The sequence below is a fragment of the Tupaia chinensis genome, unplaced genomic scaffold (assembly GCF_000334495.1).
Source record: "Tupaia chinensis unplaced genomic scaffold, TupChi_1.0 Scaffold146140_1, whole genome shotgun sequence".
In the NCBI taxonomy this organism is placed as follows: Eukaryota; Metazoa; Chordata; class Mammalia; order Scandentia; family Tupaiidae; genus Tupaia; species Tupaia belangeri.
This window is the reverse complement of record NW_006205995.1, coordinates 955,182-976,509: the sequence shown is the minus strand read 5'-3', so window position 1 is coordinate 976,509 and position 21,328 is coordinate 955,182. Positions and strand designations below refer to the sequence as shown.

Here is a 21,328-nt window from a genome sequence, read left to right as displayed (position 1 = left end):
CATCAGGTAGCTGCTGGCTTAGGTGAGTCCCTTCCCTGCCCCTGCCTCAAGGCCTAGCAGCTAATGGTCCCTTCAGGTTGCTACAACAGCCCAGACGGTCACAAACAGGAGGCTTTCCACACTGTGTCATCAGGATGCCTGGAGTGCTGTGACAAATTCTTACAGAGAGTCCTGTTAGCAAGCTTGACAGTACAGTGCAGTCTCCCCCTGGTCAAAAGGCAGCAACAGCAGCTTAAAAGTGCCATCCTTATTTTTCTCAGCTCAGAGCAAAGGTCGAAATGAGTACCACAACTCGCCATCTCAAAGGTCCATGGCAAGAGTTCAGTTCCCCGAGTATCTTCCTGAGAACGTGCATAGAAGTCGATCTCTGGGGATAGGAAGCCAGATGGAGTCCACTGCTCTAAAAGAGACAGCGTAGGGACCAGCAGGTGGCGTAATGGTTACATAGCTGGCCTCCCACATAGTTGACCGTGCTCTGAGTCCCGGACCGGTGGCTTCAACTCACACTGGGCCAAATCAAAATAAATAAAGTTAAATAAAATAATTTCTTTTAAAAAAGGGGGGCTGACAGGTGGTGTGGTGGTTAAGGTGCTGGACTCCCACATGGCTGACTGTAGTTCAAGTCCTGGACCTGGCTGCTTGCTTTATCACTTTCTCTCTCTGTCTCTCTCTGGTCAAATCAAAATAAATAAATAAAATTGATAAAGGTAAATAAAATAATTGAAAAAAAAAAAACAACAACTCACGCTGGGTGTGTGTGCATATGTGCCCAAAATTCCAAGAGTAGAATGGGTGGGAAGGAATTGTGGCATGGCCATTCTCCCTGGGAGGGTGATATATCATTTTCTGTCTCTCTGTCTCTCTAGTGAGTGCACACGCCCTACAGCAAAAATTTCTCTCTCTAAAAAATGAGAGAGACAATATAACCTACAATGATATGGATAGTTTTTAAAACACTGTGTAGTGGGGCTGGCAGGTGGCATGGTGGTTAAGAATGCTGGACTCGGGACCAGCAGTTAGCGGAATGGCTATGTCACTGAACTCCCATGAAGTCAACCATGATTCGAGTCCTGGACCTAGTGGCTTAAACTCACACCAGGCACGTGTGCATGTGTGCCCAAGATCCTGAGAGAAGGGAGGAGAAGGGATTGCGGTGTGATCATTCCCCTGGGGGTGATTTCTCGCTTTCTGTCTCTCTGTTTCTCTCTGTCTTTCTGGTGAGCGCATATGCCCTATAGCAAAAATGTCTCCAAAAAAAAAGAACACTAGACTCTATGTGGCTGACCGACTCAAGTCTCAGACCTAGCAGCTTGCTTTCCCACTGTCTCTGTTTCTGTCTCTCTCTGTCTTTCACTGGTCAAATTAAAATGAATAATAATAACAAATAAAGTTAAAAAAAAACTGTGTTGTTAAAGAGGGGTAAGCACAGTTATACATACAGAGAGCCAAATACCCCTGAAGAAAATTGGGGTTCCTACCAATCAGAGGTTGCACACCCTGGCTGGACTCCCAGGACTGAGACAAGGGCAGCTTGGAGCACCAGGCACTCACATCTCCCAGGCTGCAGGGTCATCCGACAGTGTGTGTCCCTGTTCTGTCTCACCAGTGTCTCCTGACTGAGATGAGACAGGACTTGGGGGCAGGCCACCCAGCTTGGCTTTCTGTTCTTATTTAGGATGGCCACAGAAACCCCCGGCCTTCCCTCATGCATAACGCACTGCAAACCTTCCCATCCACTGCTCGGAATACCCCGAGGGAGGGGGCAATGTTGCTGTGTGCTGTGCACGGTTTACAGTAACGTGACTTAGGAGTCAGGCGGCAGTGCCGGAACTGGGTAACCTGACGCCTCCAGTGCCCCTGTGCCACCATGGCCATGTCTGCCCACTCCAAGCCTTTGACTGCCCTGTTCCCTGCACCCTGGGGTGTGAGGGAGGGTGTCTGCAGGCTGCAAAGCCCTGATCACATGGCCCTAGCAGCCGCCATCCCGCTGGGGCTCTGTGCTCAGCTCTCGTGCTCTCAGAGGCTCACTCTCTGCGTTTTATGCCGGGGCAGAACGCACCTGAGTCCCAGCACTCAGAGAACACCGCAGATCCCCATGGGCTGCCGAGTGTCACGGGAGGAGGCCTCATAGCCCAGCGCTGGATGGCCCACCAAGTGCCTGTGAGGGGCCCGGAGCCAGCACCACCATTGCTGCAGGAGCTGTGGGTACAGAGGGGAGTGGGGACAACCCCTGCAGCGCCTTCTAGGGAATGTCGGATCGAGTCCCACAAGCTGACAAGAACTACCGCCAGGGCCTGTAGAGATTTCCTTGGGTCATTACCCCAGACACGAAGGTGTTTCCGGTTTCAGAAGGAGCCAGGTCCAGGCAGAGGACGTCGGCCCCATGCCCATGGAAGCTCTGCAGCAGCTGCCCGCTCTCCACGTCCCACAGGGCACACGTGCCGTCGCCACTTGCTGTCAGGATCTGCCACGGAAAAGAACAGGGAGCACACTGCTGTTACTACTGCTGTGGGGTTAGTCAGCGCGTTAACGGTCCACAGGAGGAGGCAGACTCCACTCACACAGACGGACACACACACACGTACAGACACGGATATACACAGACACAGACACACACACACACAGAGTTGCTGAGCCATGTGTTTACATGCCTCTCTTCCTCCAGGGCTGCACTCCCCGAGGCCCCACGGCGGCACCTCCAGGCTCTGCCTTGCCTGGCAGTAGGAAGTGCTCTGTGAACCTATGTTGAACAGAACCTTCAATGGCCCCCACTGTTGTGCAGACCAGAAAGCACTTGAGGGCTTTCCAGATGTTCATGTGCACACAAACCACTAGGCTGTTTGCTAATACCAAGAGCCGGGGTGGAGCCTGGGCGTTCGCATTTCTTGCAAGCTCCCAGGGGGTGCTGCTGTTGGTCCCTGGACATCTGGAGCAGCAAGGGTCTAGGCAGCATTTCATTAGACACGTTCTGTTGCAGCTTCTCCCCAGAGGCTCCCTAGAACCACAAGTCCTGAGGGGTGCTCCTGCCAGCCCAGATCCAACAGGCATCTGCTGTGTGCTGGTAACGTCCAGACCCAGCTAAGGCATTAGGGTTTGCAGAAAAACTGTTTCTCAGTCTCTTTTCTCCTGAAACGTGGTTGAACAGGATTGGCAGTAAGAATGAACCAACGTGGGGCTGGCAGGTGGCACGGTGGTTAAGGTGCTGGACCCCCACATGGTCGACCATGATTTGCATGCCAGACCTGGCAGCTTGCTTTCTCACTCTCCCTCCCACTCCCTTTCCAGTCAAATTGAAGAATAATAATAAACAAATAAAATTAAATAAATAATTAAAAAAAAAAAAGAATGAAACCAATGTGACCTTCTGTCTCTGTGTTAAGCAATGCTGGGGCCAGGTATACACTCCTGTTACCATGTTAGACAATACTGAGACCAAGTGAAAATAACCTACCACTTCCTCCAGGAAATACCTGCTCCTCAAAGAAGAGACTGTGAACCAATGGACAGCTTCCTTATGGAGATTAATAGCTTGCTCCAAACCCTCTTAACACCCTTAGCATGCTAGGTTCACCGATCCAAAGATACACACCAGTTTCTTGCCTTCCCTGTAAGACCCTCCTTGAAACCACCCGTACCAGACCCCAAGCTGGCGTACCCTTCCCTCACTTCCCCAATCTGAGATACTACCAAGATTCTGTGAAGTTGAAGCTCTCCGTTACTCAGTGGGTCTGATAAACAGCTTCGGCGGCTGAAAGTCTCACTTGCCATCACCGGGCAAGACCAGCTCAATTACTGTACAATGGAAGTTCTGAGACCCAAGTGAGCACAGGCGAGCAGTACAGCCATATCCGAGCCATCCACGCCCTGGGTGGCCTCGTCTAATTTGGTCTTAAAGGATGAGCAGAAAGTGTACATGCAAGGGGAGGGGAGGGAGCTCCAGGCCTGCAGAGCTGCAGTTTAATTTTGTCACTCCTAATGTATGCACGTATGGGGTTCTGGCAGTGCACACCTTCCAGGTGCTGGGAGGAATGTAGTGGGAACTCAAGATGTGTGGTCTTCACCAGCCCAGGTGTGCATCTCCCAGCCGGGAGCCGCCTGGTCCTGAGCAGCAATGGAGGGGATCTGCAAGGGTGAAGCCTCCCTAGCACCCAGCTCTGCCTGCTCCACAGGCCTGGCTGATGTGGTAAGTCAGGGTAGGAAGTGGCTTTTGCAGTGTACATGTTCACCACAGAGAGCCATCTGTGGGTGCGATTACTGATGGCCGAGGAAAGAGAACAGGAATCAGGTCCTAAGGGCTGCTGGTATTCCATGCACACACTGACGATATGGCTCCTCCAGCTTCCTGGTGCTGGGTCTATTTTTTCCTTTCCTTCCTTCCCCTTTCTCTCCTCTTTCTTGTATGTTAGTCCTAGCACTTATAGAGTCTCCATTTTTTTTAAGAGTTATTTTATTTTATTTATTATTGTCTTCCAATTGACCAGAGAGAGAGAGAGAAAGGGAAAGTGAGAAAGAAGCCACCAGGTCAGGAACATGAACCATGCCTGGCCATTTTCCAGCGCCTTTAACCACCATGCCACTTGCTGGTCTCAAAGAGTCTCCCTGTGTTGCAGAGGAAACAGATTACAAGCAGGAGAATCCACTCCCACCCTGGCTCCATAACTGCAGGCTGCATTGTCTTGGCCTGAGTTTCCTGCCAGGCAGTTGGAGAAGCCTAGGGTCTCCTCGTGGTCAGGAGATGCCACTTTGGGGCTCCTCCATGGAGCGAGAGCTGGGCGAGTTCCGGAGCTCAAGGCTTCCTGGGCATGGCCCCGAACGCCCTCCTAAAGCCCCTACTCAGGAGCAGCACTCACATTTGGGGTATCTCTAAGACTGCAAAGAAGCCCCTGCAGGTGTCCATGGGACTCTCTCCAGCCCTCACTTCCCTCAGGAGGCCTGTATCCACCTAACAACATGACTTAGGGGAGTAGAAGTAGCTCGTGCGCACATGAGACAGGAACTCGGTCTCGACCTGGGCACTAGTATTTTGTACAATCTCCAACGCTCCTGACCCACACCTGCTAGTGGATGCCCCGGCCCATTTCTGTCCTAGCACTTGCAAAGGATCAGTGAATTAGTCTTTTTTGGGAAACTGGGTCTGAAAGGTCTGCTTTAGGGGATTACCCTGGTCTGGTTCTTTAATTTGGGAAATTCTCATACTATTCAATGAAAAAAATGAACAGTTTTTTAAAGTCAAAAGTAAATTCTTTTTTTTTTTTTTTTTTTGAGAGGTTTTTGCCATAGGGCATGTGTGCTCACCAGAAAGACAGAGAGACAGAAAGTGAGAAATCACCCCCCAGAGGGGATGGTCACGCCGCAATCCCTTCTCCTCCATTCTCCTCTCGGGATCTTAGGCACACATGCACACGCACCCGGCGTTAGTTTAACCCACTGGGTCCAGGACTCGAACTGCGGTTGACTACATGGGAGCTCAGTGACATAGCCATTATGTGGCTAGTCCCAAAAGTAAATTCTTAATAGGGATTTTTAAAATTTTATATTTTTGTGATCTTCATTACAATGAAAGCAAAAAAATAAATAAGTAAATTTTAAATACTAGATACTTATCCAGATAAGTGGATGAAATAAAACCCCTGACTCACTGTCAGTCCTGTTCTGGGATGCAGAGACTCTGCAGGTTCGATGTCACAGTCTTATCTCAGCCCCCCGAGTTTTCCTTTTATCTTCCTGGATCCCAGGGTTGGAAAAAAGCCTGAGGTTCATCAGTTCAGAAGTCCCCGAGCTGGGCTGTGCATCTGAACCACCCATGAAGCTGTGTGTTAATAATTAAATAATAAGCGCTAACTCTTTTTTTTTGGAGAGGTTTTTGCTATAGGGCGCTGTGCTCACCAGACAGAGAGAGACAGAGAGACAGAAAGTGAGAAATCACCCCCCAGGGGATGGCCATGCTACAGTCCCTTCTCTTCCATTCTTTTCTCAGGATTTTGGGCATGCACGCACATGTGCTGGATGTGAGTTTTAAGCCACCGGGTCCGGAACACAAACCACAGTTGACTACATGGGAGTCCAGCGACATAGCCATTATGCTAACTACTGGTCCTAATAAGTGCTAATTCTTAATCGAGATTTATCTGGGGCTATCCTGGTTTACACAAGTCATCTCCCTTATCCTCAGAAAACCTAGTGCACGAGGGATGTACCACACCCCCATCTGCAGGTGAGAGAGACTAAGCACATGGAATGAAAACCTTGTCCACGATCACCAGCTGAAACACAGCAGTGCCACGACCTGATCCCACCGTCTGACTCTGCCAAGACCTATATTGCTCGGAAGCACACAGGAACAATATGGCACCCCCATTCTGTGCACCCCCATAGAGACGTGCCAGCTGGGACTTCTCTGTCTGAGGCTGGTTGTTAGAAAGAAAGTGCTTTTGGGGTTGGCAGGTGGTGTGGTGGTTAAGGGCGCTCGACTCCCACGTGGCCAACCACAGTACGAGTCCTGGACCTGGTGGCTTGCTTTATCACTTTCTCTCTGTCCCTCTATGGTCAAATTAAAATACATACATATATACATACATAAATAATTCTTTAAAAGAATAAAAAGAAAGTGCTTTCTAACCTACAGGTGTCCCCTCAGACCCCCGCCCAGCACCTGTGATCACACAGAGAAGGGTGATGGGTCCCCACTGGACAGACTTCGGGTGCCTGACCACCGCTGTTCTTGTATCCCTTTTATCCCAGCTAACATCTTCTGTTGCTCTGGCTGTTCCTCATGTCCAAGGACATCTGGGTGTGCTCACTGCAACCAGCTGAAGCCATGGCATCCCCTGCTGCACGGGCCAACAGGCCTCCTGGTTGGGATCAACCAACAGGTGCAAACACCACCCACTGGCAACACTCCAAGTCCAAACAGCAATCCCGTCAGCCAGGTCCCCTGAACTCTGCCTCCAGCCCCGCCTTCCTCCTGACATCAACCAACCAAAGCAGAGTGGACTGTGGAGGCTCAATCCAACTTGGATACTCTCCCCCTTAAAACAAACCCAAATCTGACTCACCCTGGAAAGGCTTCCGCTGCCTTCAGGTGCCCTGGGAGAAAGCCCTACCCACCTTGAAGGCTGTCTGCCTCCCACTGTGCTCCCTCTCCATGGCTCCTGCTGTGTCACTGTCCTTCTTTAAGGGCAGCAACAAGCCTGTGACACCCTCAGCTCTCCAGCTTACCCGCTGTCCAGTCCTCACTGGTTTCAGGGAAGACCCAAGGGCCCAGACCGAGCCAGGTGGTGTCTGGCAACGTGGACTGCAGGCACCTCCAAGGTTTGCTGAATAAATAGTCTACAGGGTGCTTTCATAACCCACTCGAGAAAACTTAAGTCAAACTATTAAAAATTGTATTCTCTTCATCATGGAAACAGATCGAGTCTCTGAAGCACCTTCCGTTTGCACCCAGTTAAAATGGGTACATGAGGCTAGCAGGTGGCATGGTGGTTAAGGTGTTGGATTCCCACATGGCTGATCATGGTTGGAGCCCCAGGCCTGGAGGCTTTGCTTTTCCATTTCCCTTTCCCTTTCTCTTTTTGGTAAAATTAAAAAATAATAACAAAAATTATAAATAAATAAATAAATCTTTAAAAAGAAACACACAGGAACGTGAACAGTGAGATGTGTGACATGCACAATCTGAGGCTCAGCAGCTCCGGAAGTTTTACACACGTAAGCGCCATTTAACCTCCACCGAGGCAGGGCAGAGGATTTCCACCGCCCCAGACAGCTCCCTACTCCTCCCCCACCAATCAGAAGAGGTTCAATGTAGTCTAAACTTTATTAAATTCAGTACAGTATGACGTTTATCTCAGCTCTATCAATATCAATAGCCTTGCATTTCTGTTTCTGATTAGATTTAAAAATAATAATAACCAGCTTCCTCTCGGAGCAAACTGCCAGGGCACACACATCCTGATCAGACAGACACGGGAAAGCGCTCCCCCTTGCAGCTCCTGAGGGCCCTCGGACAGGGTGACCGAACCGAGGGCAGTTACTTACCTGCATGTCGGAGTTGGTGAAGCTGCAGGCCGACAGGTAGTTGGTGTGCATAGCGACAGACTTCTTTTTGGCAGCCATGTTCTCGTTTTTGTCAAACGTCAGTGGATACACAGAACACTTATTATCCAGACCACTAGCACGGGGAGGAAGGAGTGTCAAAGGTTACCACAGAGTAAGGAAGTAAGTGGATGCCTTCTCATCATGCAAACTTTCCATTTTGTTTTCTTTAGCAAGATCCTATGTTGTAACCTTTCCCTAAACTTTTACTTTGAAGATTATTAAACCTAAGGTGGGGTAAAATAGAAAGAAAAGAGCACAACGCACACCCAGACCCCTTCACCTAGACTCACAAACTCAGTTTCTTTTCATATGTGCAGGAGCAAATTCTACACTATGGGAATACAAACTGCAGATGTGATATTTTATTTCTTTTTTTAAAAAATTACTTCATTTTATTTAGTGTTACTATTTTTTTTTTAATTTAACCAGAGAAAGAAAGAAGGAGAGAGAAAGGGGAAGTGAGAAAGCAAGCTGCTAGATATGGGACTCGAACCACGGTGGACCACGTGGGAGTCTAGCACTTTAACCACCATGCCACCTGCTGGCCGTGATATTTTACTTATAAGTACTGCAATTTGCAAATTCACATCTCTAAAAATAAGAACATTCTCAGATACAGTCACCACATCATTATCACACCTGAGAAAGTTAACAAGTCCGTAATAGCATCTAATAAGCCATCCCTATTCATGTCCCCCAGCTGTCCGCAGGATCCAGGGCCCTCTCAAAGCTCCAACATTGCATTTGGCTTGCATTTGGTGTTTCTAGTCTATTAAGATCTGATCTAGAACAGACTGGACCTATGTTTTGTTGCTCATGACAGGCATCTTAGGCCAGCTGTTTTGTAGATGGTCACACACTCTACTTTGTCACATTGTTTCTTAATGGTTAGGCTCAAGGGTAACAATTGTGGCAAAAATAGTATAAAGATCATTTTGTATACTCCTTTCTTACTGCTTCAATTCAGAAGGTTTGTGATGCCTGTTGTTCCAAGACTGGGGGTGTCAGCTTCAATCACATGGTCAAGGTCTCTCCGTGGTCAAGGCAGTGCACTTGTCATTAGCCCTGGTCTGCGGTCCAAGACTAGGACTAATAGATTCTAGACACTAATAGGTTCTGAGATAGACTGTGGGGATATCCTCTTCCCCAACAGCCTTTCAAACAATGGCGTCAGCACGATTCTCCTTGTTTCAGATACTACTTCATGGGTGCAAAATGGTGATCTTCTAATCTCAGAAAGCCCTTTGCACTTATTAGCTGGTAGTTTTCTGTGAAGAGAGAACTCCCACTTGCCCGGTGTCACTGCACACCCTGGATTCTTTCTCTGTAATTGTGTTGTGATTCATTACTGTCATTCCATCTGATGCTCAAATTGCCCAAAATTGGGAGGGGGTGGGGGTTCTTCAAACCTACTCCTGTTTCTTTTTGACATGAACCCTAATGGTTCTTGAGTATTTCCTTGCTTTCTGGGACAAGAAAAGGGCTGGACTTATTTATCATTTTTCTGCTCCAGACCTAAAATCAGTCTTCCTCCAAGAAACCCTGCTTCCTAAAAGGAAGCAAGGAATATTTAGGATGTAGTCGCTCTATTCTGAGGCCCTGGGGAAGCTGGGGGAGCTCTGCCTTTCCAACTGCAGGAGGTGCGGGTGTATACCTGGGAGTTTATTAGTAGCAGTCAGCTTCAGCAAGCTTGTTTCCAGATTGTGTGGATGAGAATGATTTGCATTTGGACGTGGGTGAACAGGCTGTGGGATACATGTTCTCCCTGTCCTGGAGCTTCAGAGTAATTCCTGTGTCCTCGGGTTCTTGGTGTTGCCATGAAGTGCAGAGAGGCCTTGCAGGGTGACCACGCTGGTGCTGAATCGCTGCTTCAGTACCTAACTAACTGCGATCTTGGTCATGCTTTACAGGCTCTCTGGGCCTCAGTTTCCCCAATGCCTATCCCGAGGGGCTGCTGTGAGATCATATAGAATTCAGAATGGCTCTTGGCACATGACAGATGCTCAATAAGTGGTCACTGTCATTATTTTTGTATCTTTTCTTGCTTGGAAGAAGGCTTATCTTATTCATCTTTGAATCCCAACAGAATTTGGGAGTATAGGGACAGGTTTGAAAATGACATTACTGGGAGCCACCAGGTGGCCTGGTGGCTAAGGTGCTGAATTCCCAGATGGTCTACCATGGTTTGAGTCCTGGACCCAGTAGCTTAAAAATCATGCCAGGCACATGTACATGCACGCTTAAATCCCAGGAGGAGACTGGAGGAGAAAGGACTATGGCATGGCCATCCCCTCTAGGGGGTGATTTCTCATTTTCCCTCTCACTCTGGCAAGTGCATGGGCCCTATGGCAAGAACCTTCAAAGAAAAACAAAGCAAAACAAAACAAAACCAACTACATCATTGTTATTTGGTAATGAAAACAATTATAAAAAAAGTTTGTTTGGTTTTTGGATAAAGTTCAGGGAGGGATTTAACACACTACTTAACAAAAATGACACGTTCTTATTTGTTGATTGTTTTTGCCGACATAATGGTATTTTACGGCTAATAGAGTGTCTTAAAGCCGCCATAGCCACAACTTACCCACAGGCGATGGCACATCCCGACGGGGCGTACGCACAGGCCATCACCCAGGTGCAGGGCATCGTGACCGCGTGCTCCTGAAACACAGCAGGCACCAGTGGGAGGGTGAATGACGGGCACTTGCACACAAACGTCCTAAGGGTCAGCTTTTACAAAGTGAAATCACCAGAATTCCTACAGAATTACATTATCGCTCCCAGTGAACAGGTACGGTGTAGAGCAGCTTGTGACAAGGGGACTCTGTCTCCCTACGACCAACCAAACTTTATGTCATATATTCTGAAAGTTAACATCTCAACTAGCAAAGAAAAAAATCTTTAATGTTTTTTAAAATATTAAACTCACAGGCCAGTTGGCGGGGTGAGGGTGGCTGGATCCCACATGGGTGACTGCACAATTCAATTCCTGGACTCAGCTTGAAAACACAGTGGGTGCCTATGCATGCCCGAAACCCCGAAAGGAGGGAGAAATGGACAAGAAGGGGGTGAATACAATGTGACCATCCCCATGGGAGGTGGGAGGTACGTTCTTACTCTCTCCACCCCCTCTGACCCCTGCAGGGAGCACACAGGCTCTCTTGCACAATACATTTTTTAAAGTTTGCTATAGGGCGTATGTGCTTGCCAGAGAGAGGGAGGGAGAGAGAGAGAGAAAGACTCCTTCCAGGGGGGAAGGCCATGCCACAATTCCTTCTTCTTCATTCTCATTCTTGGGATTCCGGGCAGGTAAGCGAATGACAAAAGCCGTTTCAAAACCTTCTGAGTCTGTGCTCTTGTTTCCGTGGGAGACAAGGACCCTGGTTTTGGTTCTGATACCGAGGAGGAGACGTGCGACCCCATGCAGGCAGGTCATTGGTCCTACTTCGGCCCTCATTTTCTACCTGGGAAGTGAGGAGACAGGACTAGATGATTCCCAATGGGTGGTCAAGTGTCGTTCTTTTCTATTATGATTCTCAGTGTTTTTGTGGGAAACAGGTCCTAACACTGCCTTCCTAAATGCTGCTGCCTTTCGGAGGCCAGCCATAATCTGCTGTCTTCCGAGGAGGAGCTGAGGCAGCTGCTCTCAGCACCAGGCATCCTTGTAGGTATGGCTCCATTCTCTGCCAGGGGTCATACGTGCCAACCCCATGGCTCCCTAGAAATCGGTCCCTGCTCTACACCATACTTAGCTGTAAATTGGAGCAACTAACCCCACGCAGCCCAGGAGACGCCGAGGAGGAGGCGGGCTTCCCAGCAGGTGGGAAGTGTGCAGGGAAGTCCCCCTCAAGGTATTATGGAGCTATTATTTTCATTATCTGCCAGGGGCCTGACCGTGAGGGACTCAACTCTGCAAAGTGGTTTCGTCTCCTCACTTGGCCAGATCATGTACCAGCTGCCCACCACGACATTGACTGTGACGTTTAAACACAGCCTATGTCACAGACCTTGGATGTAGCTCCATCTGAGACTGATACGGGTCTCATTTCTTTTTTTTAATGTAGCAGAAAGGACTTTCCTCTTAAAAAAAAAAAAATCAGTCCAGGGACTAGTAGATGGTGTATAGTGGTTACGTTGCTGGACTCCCCCGAAGTATGAGTCCCAGACACAGTGGCTTAAAACTCACACCAGGTGCATGTGTATGTGTTTAAAAAAACAGAAGTCAAACAAAAAACCAAACATATTTTATATACAATGCTGTTTTTTGTTTGTTTGTTTTATTTTAATGCCAACATACACAATTATGCAAAGATACCTACACCAAGATTTTGGCGTTTATCTTTTTTTTTTTTTTTAAGAAAGATTTTTTTCTTTTTGCTATAGGGCACATGTACTTGTTGGAGAGACAGAGACAGAGAAACAGAAAGTGAGAAATCACCTCCAAGGGGGGATGGCCACACTGCAATCCCTTCTCCTCCATTCTCCTCTCAGGATTTTGAGCACGCACATACACGTGCCCAGCGTGAGTTTCAAGCCTCTGGGCCTGGGACTCCAACTGCAGTCGGCCATGTGGGAGTCCAGCAACGTAGACATTACCCCATCTGCTGGTCCCCCTTTTGGCCTTTATCTTAAGAGTTCAACTTTCAGCCTCATTCTGAGCCGTGCACCGTGGGACAGTTCAGTTGGTGCGGCCGCAGCCTCACCCTCTCCACCCACCACGAGTCTGGTCAAAGATGGAGGGGAGACATAGCTGAGAACTGTGGAGCCCCCATCATTGCTCAGAACAATGAATAAATAAATGCAGCTGCACACGTGGACTGGAAGTGCTCCACGCTCTGCCTGTCCCACATTCCTGTGAGCGCCCTCCATGGTGGCTCGACGTGCTGCCCTCAGGGCGAGAGGTTTCAACCTGAGGACACATGCTGTGGTGGGGGCTGCACAAATACAAATACGCCTGCGCTTGGCTCTCGTGGCGTTCCCCTCCCTAGAGGCAGGGGGACCTGGAGGGGAATCGGGTCGTGGCCAGGTGGCTGGACCAGCACCCCCTACGTAGGCCTTGGGTACTGGGGTGCCTCTGCGGGGCGGGGAACAACGCCTCACCTTGTTAGTCGTGAAGGAATCCCACACGATCACCTTCCCGTCCTGGAGGAAGAAGAGAAAGGATTGAGGACAAGCCCTTACAGTAACCGCTGAGGAGTCCAGTGGCCAGCTGGGCACGGGAAGTGAAAGACAGGGGGGCAAGCTGGGGAGGGCCTGAACTTTCCAGCTCGGTGAGAGGCTCGGTCTTCATCCTCGCAGTCCCGTACAGACCCCACTACACAAAGCGACCAGACGCTTCTCATATACCATTCCCTGCTACGCTGTCACTACCCACCACACCGCACATGCCAAAAAAATCCTTTGGGGAAGTACCCCTGCCACTGCCTTAGGTACCTGACAAACTCCCTCCTTCTCCCACAGCGCCCCCACCACCCTGTCTTCTTCCCCTGCCTTGGAGTCCAGGTTTCCTGCAGCACCGTCTTCTTCCCCTGCCTTGGAGTCCAGGTTTTCTGCAGCATCAGAGTTCTGTCCCATCCTCCGTCCACTTCTCTGCTGCATGGGCCCAAGACCTGCCTAACTCTTCCGGACGCTCACAGACACTGCAGCCCCCGCCCTGACAGTCTCAGCTACACCAGAACGAGTGACTGCACCCACCACGGTGGCATCCCGAGGGACGCTGTTCAGTAAACAAGGTACGGGCTCAGTCGGGGTTAGTGCGGGGCTGGCCGAGTCACAGACAACGCTGCTGCTTTCATTGTAACTGCTGCTGCAGCCACGCCGCGGGTCTGGGGGGTGACCACCACGTCAGCCGTGTGTAATCTACACCCACCAGACCTGACCCACATTCGCCCTGGTCACTGCAAAGCAGCCGGCTGCCAGAGCGGGCCATGAGAGTTCTCTGGGCAGGCAGTGCAGGAGGCCCCGCTTCAGCGCAGGGGCTGCACATCCTCACAGCGGCTCCACTTCTGCATCTCTCTCACCACCTGGTGAATGACGTGGGGAGATCAGGATGGCAAATACCACTTAGGGGCAGGAGCGAGGTCTGATTCTGAGTGACAGAGTCGATCCAATGGAGGTGTTAATGCTGTGTGTGACTGAGGGATAGGGCCTTTCAAGATTCCCGAGCAGACTGGGTCTTCTGATCTAATTTCTGTCTCATTGCCTAAACACAGTGTGTGGGGGTCGGCTAGGGCTTTAGTCAGGGGGCAGAGCAGGGGCTCCAGGCCTGTCACCTCAGGCTCCCCACATCGACATGGAGAGCCCCCCCTGCCGGCTAGGTAGGGGGTGCTGACTCAGTGCATTGCCCTGCCAGTGCCCCCTTCAGTGGCTTCCTCCACCTCGGCCTCCCTGTCCCCACCGCCTACTCACTGTATGCTCTGGAGTCTCATTAAGTTGAATGTGGTCCCTCTGTGAGCAGAGTTAGACGGCAGGGCCTACACACCCACAGAGCAGGTGCCTCCACCGCCAACTCTCACCCCACGTGGTCAGGGTGACTCATCTCCTGCATTTTAAGGGAGACGGCTCCTCCAGAATCTCCCTGCAGTTTTGCAGCCATCTCCCCACACCCCACTCACTTCTTCCTACACACTCTGGAGCAGAGGCGGATGGAGCATGGGGAGTGCCCAGCAGAGCTGAAGCAGCCCTGCCTCACTCCGCTCCTCTCTAATAAGGGTGCACCCGAGTGGCAGAAAATCCATTTGTAAAGATTTAAAAAGCTGGAAAATAAAAAAGCTAAGTAGGTAGCAACAGGTACATCTTGATAACCACTCTGTAAAAATGATCATTTGGAAAAAAGACTAGAAAGAAATACTATAAAATAAGAGTGTTGTCACAGAGTGGTGGGGGTTATTTTTCCAGTGTTTCTTTAATTTGGCAAAAAAAAAACATTAGTGACAACTTTATGATGAACAAACAATGAAAAGAAGTGCAATGCGACACACTACATTCCCGGATAACCCAGGATATTAATAACAACTGTCCTATCAGACACACACTGATAAAGATGTTAGAGCTGCGGGTTATTCAGAATAGGCACTGCTTTACCTTTACAAAGGTCATTTAAAAACTCTTGGAAAAGCTGGGCAGAAGGCAGAGGTGGGACGAAATCGACCTTGATCATAAAAATATGATTCACAGAATTTCTCACGTGACTGCAATTTATAGCTTATGTTCAGTACATGTACCATAACAACAGACATTAAGAAGTACCACGTTCTGGAAGTCGGTCTCCAGGACAGTCCCCCGCCCGGCCTCCGGTCGTCACATTCCCGGCATACTCCATCCTTCTCGTATCAGAGCTGGTCTGTGTGACCAACGGACTGTCCAGAAGCGACAGGATGTCGCTTCCGAGGCTAGGTCATAAAATACAGTGCGACTCTGCCTCTGCCTCTTGGTTCACTTGCTGTGGGGAAGGCCAGCTACCAGTCACGAGCCCTCTGGAAGCCCAGTGGGGAAGAACTGAGGCCTCCAGCCAGCAGCCGTGCAGTGAGCCCCTCTGGGAGCAGGTCTCTGTGTCAGCCACGCTGTCGGATGACGCAGCCTGACTGACGGCTTCGTGGCAGCCTCATGAGAGACCCCGAGCCAGCTAAGCCACCCCTGGACGCCTGACTCAGAAAACGTGGGAGATAACAAATACATGTTTTAAGCTGCTAAAATCTGAGGAAATTCATTAGGCAGCAATAGATAACTAAAATGTAAAGTATAAAACAAACTGTACATTGCATAAAATGAATTTAAAAAATTATATTGCAGTTTACAAAACAGATATCTAAAACTGTTCTTGAAAACATAAAAATGGCTGAACTCTTAAACTGAAAAGTAGGCATTGGTGGAATCTCAATGACTTATGCCTTCAAGTTGGGGGTCGGGAGAACGAGACTATTTGAAAAATCGTTTTACTACAAACACGCCCTTGGCCTATGTTCAGGAAGAAATGATTCTGAATGGCTCATCAGCGGAGTCAAACACAGTCCGCGATGTTTCAGCTCTTGCCAGCTGCAAACCCATCCAAACTGCGGAGGGTCTACAGTCTGCCAGAGAACCCCTCAGGCTAAATCGTGTCCTTCAGACAATAAGCAAAGCCATAAAAACAAAGAGGGCTTTGGGAAGGACGGCTGTGCCCCTCCTAGCTGCCCTGTCAGAGTCCTGCCCACCGCGCCCAGCAGCTGCACCCACCTGTGACGAGCTCACGATCCTCCTCTTGTCCTTGCACCAGTCCATGCACAGGACTTTGTTGCCGTGGCCTTTGAGGGTCCTTCTGGTCTTCATGACAAACTGCCCCAGGGCCTCCACCCGCTCCGCCACCTGGTGCACTGGAAGGACAAGGCCACCATCAGTTCTGTCCCTAAGGACAGGGTTCGGAGCCATGAGCCAGCACGGGCATCGGCCTACAGAGGGGGGCAGCCCGTGTGCTCTCCACACCGCAGCTTGTTCTCCCTGTTCCACTGTTCCCCACGGCGATACTCTGTCTTTTACAATCAGTACAAGTATGGGGGCCAGCAGGTAGCGTGGTGGTAAAGTGCTAGACTCTCACACGGCTGACTGTGGTTCTAATCCTGGACCGGGTAGCTTGCTTTTTCACTTTCCCTGTCTTTTTCTGGCCAAATTAAAAAATATTAACAAGTAAAATTAAATAATTTTTTAAAAAATAAAGACCAGTAGAAGTCAGAGACGGCACTATCATTCTCTGTGGGTTCTCAAAAGAAAAGCTTTTATTTATCCATTTCATTCACGAGTGTGAGAGAGCAAGCATGCACACCCAAATGGGTCTTGATGCTGCAATCCACCTCCAGCCTCAGCCAGTCCCCGGTCACGGGCAGGCATGTGCCCAGCAGACTCAGGGAGGTCATGGGACTGGAACTGGGAACTTCCCCATGTGGAATTGCCTTGCAAAGTGTCGCATTTTACTGCTGAGCCACTGTCTGGCCCCTCTCTTTGTGTTTGAGACTGTGTTTTACAAGGCACTTCATATATGCTTGTTGAGGGGTCAAAGGGAAAGAAGGAAGGAAAAAAGAGAAAGAAGGGGAAGGGAAGGGAAAGGGCTGAGGGGGGTCAACTCAGGTTTAGGCCAAATGTCCACGGCGCCCCTTCTTAGGGAATCCTTCCTCCTTCCCTCTCTCATCTTTGATGCTCCAATTGTCCGGGTTGCCCTGCGGGACCCCCCGCACGCAGGCTTCTGTGACTTTCTGACATGTCCCCATCATTCTTTGAGCTCTTCTTTTCCAACTTCCTATTGTCCTTTCCCTGCCTTCATCCGAGAACCAGTCACGTCTCCAAGGAACCTCGGTAGCTGTCCCTTTTGTGTGTGATGACAGGAACCGTGGAGTGCCACACGGATGTTCAGAATGACGCCATTGCTTCTTCTAAAAGGACGCATCCTTCGTTGCTTCCTGCAGCGTGCTGGTCTCCTGAGATACACTCCTCGCCACACACACCGAATGAAGCTGGAAACAGACCATGTTTTCTGAATTCCGTCATGGCTTTCACACAAGCCTGTATCAGTTTGGAGCTGGCGTGAATTCTATTTAGTGTTTTATTTTGAAACTGCATCGATATTATTGCTGCCAGCTCCCATCCTCCAATTCAACTTTAGGGTTTAAAAAAAAGTAAGAAAAAGATGACTCACTCAACCAAAATAGGGCCCTCCTTACATAATGTGAAGGTGAACACATCTCAGCTATTAATTACCTTTTCTCACTGCAGCTTCTTTTCCCACATGCGAATTCACTCCCAACCCACTCCACCCTGCATTTATCTGCTAAATCTCATATTAAAGAACTCCCCAAAATTTGAATATCAGGATGTTTTTTAAATCTGGAAGTGAGCTGAATGTCTCATGTATTATTTGTGGAGCTTGGTCCAGGGTGGATGTGGTTTCTCCTTTGCCTTTTAGGATTTAACTTTTCTTCTCTTTAATTATTATTTTTTTTTTAGGTTTTTGCCATAGAGTATGTGTCCTCATAAGAGAGACAGACATACAGACAGTGAGAAGGAAAGTAAGAAATCACCTGCTGGGGGGACAGTGAGAAGGAAAGTAAGAAATCACCCGCTGGGGCTTGGGGGTTCGGCCATGCCACAATCCCTTCTCCTTCACTTTCCTCCTGGGATTTTGGACATGCATACACGTGTCTGGTGTGATTTTCAAGCCTTCAGGTTCAAGACTTGAATTGTAGTTGGCCACATGGGAGACCAGCACCTTAATCACACCACCTGCTGCCTCCCCCCTTAAGAAATGATGACTATAGGACGAGCAGTTGGTGTAATGGCTATGTCACTGAACTCCCATGTAGTTGACCACGGTCTGAGTCCCAGACCCGGTGGCTTAAACTCACACCGGGCACATGTGTGTGTGTATGCCCAAGATCCCGAGAGGAGAATGGAGGAGAAGGGATTGTGGCCATCCCCCATGGGGGGTAATTTCTTGCTTTCTGTCTCTCTATCTTTCTGGCAAGTTCACACACCCTATAGCAAAAACCTCTTAAAAAAATAAAAAAGAAGAAAAAAAAAATGATGACTACTACCAGCTGCCGTCTGTAAGAATTCGCTAGCATATAATGGTAATGTATTAGAAAGTTCCACTACAGGTCAGCTTTAGGACAGGGTGCCGTACTGTTTGACTGTCCTTTGAGGCAAAACTGGAATAAAAAGGTTAAGAACGAACCCAGGTTCCAAATCTGGGCTGCTGCGGTCAAGGCCCAGCTCTGCCACACACACACACACACGCACACCCTGGAGCTGGTCGTGACTTTCGCGTTCCCTTGTCTTTCCATAGATTGCTGGTGGGGTGGCCATTCCTGCCTGGCACAGTAGGGAGCCTTACAAGGACTAGCTGTGATACCCTCCTGCTTGGCAAGAGGACTGGACAGCAAGAGAACAGGGCCAGAGGGATCAAATGAGCACGAGTCTTTAGGGGCAGGATAAGAGCTTGATCACAGCAGTGTGGAGAGTGAGTGGCAGGCGTAGGCAAGTAATGGCTGTGTGAGTGTGGTGGGGCTCATCTACCCCACCACACTCACTGTCACTAGAGCAGACAGGGTCAGCTCTGCCTTTTCGTGACTGTCTCTGGCTGCAGCGTGGAAGACAGCGCCGAAGGAGAAAACACTGGAGGAGGAAGACCAGCTCAAAGACCTCCTACCTTGTAGACTCTCCTCCAGAAAACATGGCTGCCTGATGCATCTTGCTTCTCTGGGATCCCTCCAAGATGGGCCCGAATACCGCTGGAGTGACGCCAATGGGGCCTTCTCTCCAGCCCTCAGATGCTTTCCTTCCCATATCCAGGAAGCAAGCACTTCCCCCATGGCCTCCCTGTTTAGCTGAAACCTATGAGGCTTGAACTGTTGAATACCCTGAGATGTCCAGAAACTCCAGACTGAAGGAATCAGAATAAGAAAACTATGCCTGGAACTGGAGAGGAGGAACGCAGAGCTGCACGTGTCGGCCAGTAAATGTTTCCTGTCTGAATGACGTTCCGAACCCCTGCCATGTGCTAAGTATTGTGCCAGGGGCTTGGGTACAGGAAAAAAGCAGCCAGTCTCTGCTCTTCCTGAGGTCACGGTCTAGAGGGGCAGACGGGCCAGCATGCAGGGGCAACTCCAGTTCTGGGTGATGAGGGCTAGCAGAGGCTGTCTCCCAACCCTAGCAGCCAGAGTGTAGCATGGCTCTCCTGCAGGCAGGTGTGCTCATCGCAGGCAGTACCACTGGAGACTGGTTTGAAGGATGCACAGGAGTTGGGCTGGGGAAAGGGTAGGTGAATCTTTTGTTTCCTGATATCTTTTTTTAAATTTGTTTTTCAGTAAAGTGGAAGACAATGACCTAGTCCATGGATGTTCTTAGGTCTAAATGAGAAGGCAAGTTAAAGCACCTACCAGGTGCCTAGCAGGCCAGGAATCAAGACTGCAGAGTTGGGGTACTAGGGACTAAGGACTAGGAACAACATAACCTGGAGGAGAGAGGGCATTTGAAATGGAATGGCCATGAAAGCGAGGGATGGCGTTTAGGGTAGAGAAGGAGCGAATGAAAAGGGCTGTGACCATGACTCGCTTGGGGCACCAACTTGCCTGGACTGAATGATGCCTGGGCGGCTGGCGAGATGCGGTGTCAAAGAGTGTCTGTGAGAGTGCCGCCTGATGAGACTGGTGAGAGAAGGCCCACCTTCAGTCTGGGCAAGCGCCCCCACCTGGCTGGGAGCCCGCGATGGACAAAAGGAGAGGGGCTCTCCGCATCAGCCCAGCCCTTCCTTCCAGAGCGTGCCGTGTCCTACTCTGCCCAGTTCTGTCCTCCTGCTCCCTCTCTCCTCCACTCAGCCCTCAGCTGTGTCCTGGTCCAGGCACCCATCCAGTCAGACTCCAAGTCCTTTAACCTTTGGATGCTGGACTCACACCAGTGGCCATTGAGGGTGCGTGGGGCTACAGACTCCCAAGGGCCCCCTTCAGGACTGGAACTGTACCAGCTCCTCTGCTGCAGAACTCTTCATATTTTTCTCCAGCCTGTGGTGGGACTTCCCCACCTTGTGATTGGTAAGATAATTCCCACAATAAGTCCTTTCTTTTATATATACATATGTATATTTTAGTTTTTATTATGTATGATAGAATTTTTATGATATATATATATATATATATATATACACACACACACACACACACTTAAAATTTGAAAAAGGGTGCATGCATTCTGCAGAGACAGAGAGTGAGAAACCACGCCGCAGGGCGTACAGCCACCACAATCCCTTCTCCATTCTTCTTGGGATTTGGGTCTGCACGCGCAGACGCGCAGACACGCAGACACACACACTCTGTGTGTTTCTCCAGTTGCCCAGTCTTCAGGGTCAGCCAAGATCCAGTCACCTTAACCACCATGCTACCTGCTGGCCCACTGAGCGATATTTTATAGAAAAGAAAATCTTATTTTAGACAGAAAAACATTATTTTGTTTCACATTCATACTTGGGCTTCCCTTGGGCCTGTTCGTCATGTGAGCCAGATTCCACATGGCTGACCACTCAGTTCAACCTCCAGCCTCAGCAGCTTGAAAATCACACCGAGAACACACACATGTGTAACCCAGGTCCCGACAGGATGGCAAATGGAGGAGAAGGGATTGTAGTGTGGCCATGCCCCACTAGGGGGTGAGATTCACACCAGAGAGACAGAGAGACAGAGATACAGAAAGCGAGAAACCACCCCCCCAGGGG

General features: G+C 49.6%; 1 protein-coding gene across 1 annotated transcript in view; it reads right to left on the bottom strand.

Moving 5' to 3' along the window:
* The window catches only part of GNB5 (G protein subunit beta 5), a gene marked incomplete at its 5' end in the record, with an annotated part of 26,113 nt that extends 9,665 nt beyond the window's left edge, over window positions 1-16,448 (bottom strand). The window contains 5 exon segments of the mRNA XM_014584268.2: window positions 2,321-2,464; window positions 8,038-8,170; window positions 10,682-10,758; window positions 13,198-13,239; window positions 16,312-16,448. Of these exon segments, the coding sequence (XP_014439754.1) occupies window positions 2,321-2,464; window positions 8,038-8,170; window positions 10,682-10,758; window positions 13,198-13,239; window positions 16,312-16,448 (533 nt within the window).
* Between the last annotated feature and the right edge of the window lie 4,880 nt (window positions 16,449-21,328).